General features: G+C 44.9%; 1 protein-coding gene across 2 annotated transcripts in view; it reads left to right on the top strand.

Moving 5' to 3' along the window:
* The window catches only part of tango6 (transport and golgi organization 6 homolog (Drosophila)), a 26805-nt gene that overhangs the window by 18497 nt on the left and 3308 nt on the right, over positions 1-5000 (top strand). For both annotated transcript variants that reach the window (XM_031564925.2, XM_031564924.2), the window contains exon 17: positions 1602-1715. In XM_031564925.2, the coding sequence (XP_031420785.1) occupies positions 1602-1715 (114 nt within the window). The remainder of the gene's footprint in view (positions 1-1601; positions 1716-5000) is intronic.

The following is a 5000-nucleotide window of genomic DNA, read 5'->3' as shown; positions in this document are numbered from 1 at the left end:
TCATTTTGTACTGTTAGGAAAAGGCCAGGCCAGGCCTTGTTGGCTGTTAAAAGAAATCAACAGTTTTTACGGTTAAGAATAAAATAGAAAATAGAAAAAAAAAAAAAAAAAAAAAAGCCCTCTCTTTTGGGCCTTTTCAACAGCCCTATATCAAACTGACACCCCAGGTGTGTCTCTTCACAGGCTGGACCTGCCCGAGTTCACTCAGTCAAGGGGTCAGGTCAGGGTCAAGGTGGAGTTCAGCCAGTAGATCTCTGAAATGCAGATGTGTGCTCTGCTCTGGGGGTTAGAGGTCAAAGGTCAGGGGTGACTGCTGTGGCGGCTGGAGCTCTCAGGTCACTCTCTCCTCCCACAGAATGCGAGCCACTCTCCCCTGCTAAGCATCTCCACTCTCCTGCTCAGGGCAGCCCCTCTCCCTTTGCTGAGATCAGGGGTTTTACTGGTGCAGGGAACAGGAAGGAGGGGGCTAGTGAGCATCATGTAGTCGTCACTCAACTAGGCAGCATCATGTAGTCGTCACTATACTAGTGAGCATCATGTAGCCGTCACTCAACTAGGCACTGAGATGGCAGAAATACATGTGTGTGTGTGGGGGGGGGGGGGGGGGGTAGTTACGCATACATGCTGACATACATCGATTGTATGGTCCATGTATGTCTGCATGTTTGCGTAGCTACATGCTAACGAGTCATTGCTGATGTGTATTTATAGCGTGTAAGTGTGTGTGTGCCAGGGTGTCATGGCAGCTTACATAATTTGTATGTGTTTGATTGTGTGTCTCAAGTGGGGTTTATATATAAAGCTGTCGTGTGTGTGTGTGTGTGTGTGTGTGTTTGAGGCTGTAGGGTGGCAGACCTGGCTCTCATGAATAAGCAGCTCTGTCAGGTTGAGTAACAGGCCTGCTTATTCATGAGAGAGCAACAGGCTGCCTGTGCTCTACACACACACACACACACACACACATACACACACACACACACACACACACACACACACACACACAAATAGTCATCTGACAGCTTTATGGAAGCCCCTCCGAAAATATACTAACACTTAGACCAGATTTAATGACCTTCACTGTGCCTCAGTGCTGGATTAGTGTAATTTGTGACTATGCATGTAGGCGTATGTGGTTAATAGATGTGGGAATAGAAAATTGCACGTGTGTGTGTGTGTGTTGTGTGCTGGATGGAAATGGGTGTGTATGTATTTTAAAGAGAGGCTGTGTTGATTGTGTGAGTGTGTGTGTGTGTGCTGTGGTGTCCACTCATCAATCGAGTAGATCGACCCAATGCGCCAGTGCAGAACACAGCACTGCGGACCTCACAGTGAGACCACAGAAATGCCCTTAATTTCTGACCTTTACTCTTCATCTGTGTTTGTGTGTGTGTGTGTGTGTGTGTGTGTGTGTGTGTGTGTGCGTGTGTGTGTGTTTGTGTCAGTGTGTGGAAATTCCTTGAAAATTGTGTTAATGTTGTGTATGCACATTCTCTCGTGTGTGTGTATGTTGTGGCCATGTTGAGTTGTTGAGTATGAGCCTGCATTTATTCCTTGAATATGTGTTAATAATCTGTGTGTGTGTGTGATTCCCACGTTCACAGCTGAGTGTGTGCCTGACGGCTCTGATGAAGACTGAGAAGGAGGCTGAAGTACGGAGAGCAGCGGTGCATGTCATCACACTGCTTCTGAGGGGGCTGAGCCACACAGCCACACAGGTGTGTATACACACACACACACACACAAACTCACACACAAACTCACACACACACCCACACACTGATGAACATGCACATGTTAGACACAATCCTACACACAGTTAAACATATATGCCCATATACACACACACACACACACACATACTAATGAACATACACATGCACATGACGGACACAGACACAACACACAGCTATCTTCATACACACACACTCACATGAACTGTCACAAACACACACATGTGCTTACATACTACAAGACCCCAAGTGCATATGCGCATGCTCATCCTCTCTCTCTCACTCTATGTTGTTCTGTGACATCCTACGCAAACATCTCTAAACCCTATTTAAGAACCTGGAAGTCAGTAGCAAACACACCTGAATGGAATTTTGTATGATAAAGTTCCCTCTCAGAGTTGTCGGGAGGGAATGCAGTCAAATGACAACTGTAGGGTCCCTAACAAGACATCGTTATGTTGAAATACACGGTTTCGGTCTCCCATCAGTCCCACAGATTTCTTCCATCAAAGGGGCAGAATTTGTGTATGTAAATGTTTGAATAGGATTTTGCTCTAGTAGTTTTTTTTTTTTTTTAAATCCAAAGCTTATATGTCTTAGTACTGTTGTCATAGTCATTGAGCAAAGAAGACAAACAGTGTTTGAACTCTGAAGACATTACAGTCAGATGTTGGCCTTAAAGGCACAATAGGGTCTGTGTCTCCGCCAAGAATGAGGGTCACCTGGGGTGGCTGGTGCTTTTGATCGGCGGTTTGTTGGAAGGCGGTGTTGCTCACACAGCTTAGAATTACCTATAATCACCTTGGCCCCTGTCTTTGCCCAGTCTTCAACAGGTGAAATATAGGACATAGGCATGGGACAGGATGGGATAATTGCTTTCCTTTTTCCTGTTTAACGTTCTCTATCTCTCTCTCTCTCTCAGTAAAGACAGCAATGTCTGAACACACACACACACACACACACACACTCTCTCTCTCTCTCTCTCTCTCTCTCTCTCTCTCTCTCTCTCTCTCTCTCTCTCTCTCTCTCTCTCTGTGTGTGTGCCAGTCTGTGTTTGAGTTTGACATGCAGACTGTGTGTCAGTGCTGTTCGTTTATGCTACATATTCATCAGTAGGTAAAGATATACTATACGTTTGCTTGTACAGGAAGTAAGATATTTAAGTTAAGTGCGGTTGAGCTCGTGACCTAGACCTTAACACTAGATCAAAGCAGCGTGTCCTTGTGAACCCTGCAGGTAGTATGAGGATAAAGTCAAATTAGGTCCCTAATATCATATTACAAAGCATCTTCGCCGTGCTGTGGCTAGCAGATATAATTAATTGGAGGCTGGGAGGACAGGACAGGACAGGAGGCTAATTGCACAGCTTAGCCCTATGGCTCTTAGTGTCCAGCAACTTTGATTACATACATGCATACCTACGAGATGTGGTTATTAAATAACAAGACTGTCGGTACAAGTACATGTGAGTTACACGAGTAGAATGAGTTTTCTTCATTACAGTTGAATCACAGGATTAGTCTCATTATTTAACATGCATGAGACATACATACATGAGACAAACATACATGCATACATACAGTACATACATTCAGGCTGCAGGTGAGCAGCGAGCATCTAGTTGTGTGGGTGTTTCTGTGGGAAGGGAAGATGGCAGATGATTTTTAACCTCTTTGTCTTCCATATTGTCTGCCTTCTGCTCTGACTGGGTGGAATTCAGGTCGTCGCCCCACAGGATCTGCTAGTTTTGTTTCTGTGGTAACAGCGTAAGTTAGAGGCATGTCTGTGTACACAATCCCCTGCTGTGTAAGGATTAAACACTCATAGTGCTCATAGTGTTAAGGCTTCTTCATCACTTACAAGTGTGTGTGTGTGTGTGTGTGTGTGTGTGTGTGTGTGTGTGTGTGTGTGTGTGTGTGTGTGTGTGTGTGTGTGTGTGTGTGTGTGTGTGTGTGTGTGTGTGTGTGTGTGTGTGTGTGTGTGTGTGTGTGTGTCATAAGCACTGTCAGAAATTACACAGCTTAAAACTCCATCCACAAATGCACTATGACACTAAGCTGTGATATTTAAAAATCACACCTCTTTTTTAATGCATCTCCTTGTCACTCTCTGCCCGAGTCTGTGGGAACGGGCGTAGTGTTGGATGGCATAGTGGATATTAATTAATGATGGTTCTCTCAGTGAATCGATGTGTTATCAGAGCTCGTAACTGACTGGGTCTGAGAGCTCTCTTCCCTTCACGTGTGTGTGTATATGTGTGTGTGTGTGTGTGTGTGTGTGTGTGTGTGTATGAGTGCTAGGATAAACGGATGTGCAGTAAATGTAAAGTGTGTGTGTGTGTGTGTGTGTGTGTATCTGTGTGTGTGTCCGTTAGTGGTGTGGTGTTCATTCAACATGGAGTAAATCGACCGTGGCACAGAACTCTTTCTCTTCCCAGCTCGGCTGAGACGTCTGCCTCTCACTCCCGGCGTCCTGTGGAGATAACACCACAGCAGGAAGTGCCTGCTAATCTGGAGCAGAGCAGAGGGGATAGAGATTGGCCTCAGGTGCTCTTTTAGAGCATAAATGAATACATTAGCGCTCACCATCGCTGACACAGTCTAATGAAGTGTGTTTTAATAAGGCGCGTCCCTCTCGTTCCGCGGCACCGAATGCAAATGTTATTCTTTGATGAGGTAGTGCAACGGCTGTTGACTCTGGCTCCTAGACAATAGAAATGCTTGGTGCAGTGATTCATGGTCTATTTTTAAGTGCCTTCTTGGGATACAGAGTGATCTGGTGCTGTGGTCTGGTTTTGAGAGTGTGTGCAGAAAGTGTGTTTCATGGACGGAAATTATTTGGCTTGGTTGGACACAGGGAAACATAGCCAGTGCCTAAAGGGAGCTCGTTGGTGATGTGGTTTCGGTGTTAACAGAGCTGGTTTTCAGGGCTATGGTTAGTTTGGAGGCTGGCTGGTGTTTAAGGCTAATTGGCCCTAATGGTCCCTAATTATCTCAGGGGTTCATGAGGTCCCTGTTATTAGTGGACAGGCCGCTCATCCATCAAGGAGGAAAAGGGACAGACTCAAACACAAAGTATTTAACCACACACATAACTCAAATCTGCACTTCTTAAACCTAATAATCCCACATAACTTCCCACAAATGTAATAACTGTTGCCTACCACAAACGTAATAACTGTTGCCTACCACCAACCTAAATAACTAATTTCCCACAAATGTAATAATCATGATGTTTCCAAGAAGTTATTACGTTTGTGTAATTATTACA

Source organism: Clupea harengus, chromosome 3 (genome assembly GCF_900700415.2).
Source record: "Clupea harengus chromosome 3, Ch_v2.0.2, whole genome shotgun sequence".
NCBI lineage: Eukaryota > Metazoa > Chordata > Actinopteri > Clupeiformes > Clupeidae > Clupea > Clupea harengus.
This window is presented reverse-complemented; position numbering and strand designations above follow the sequence as displayed.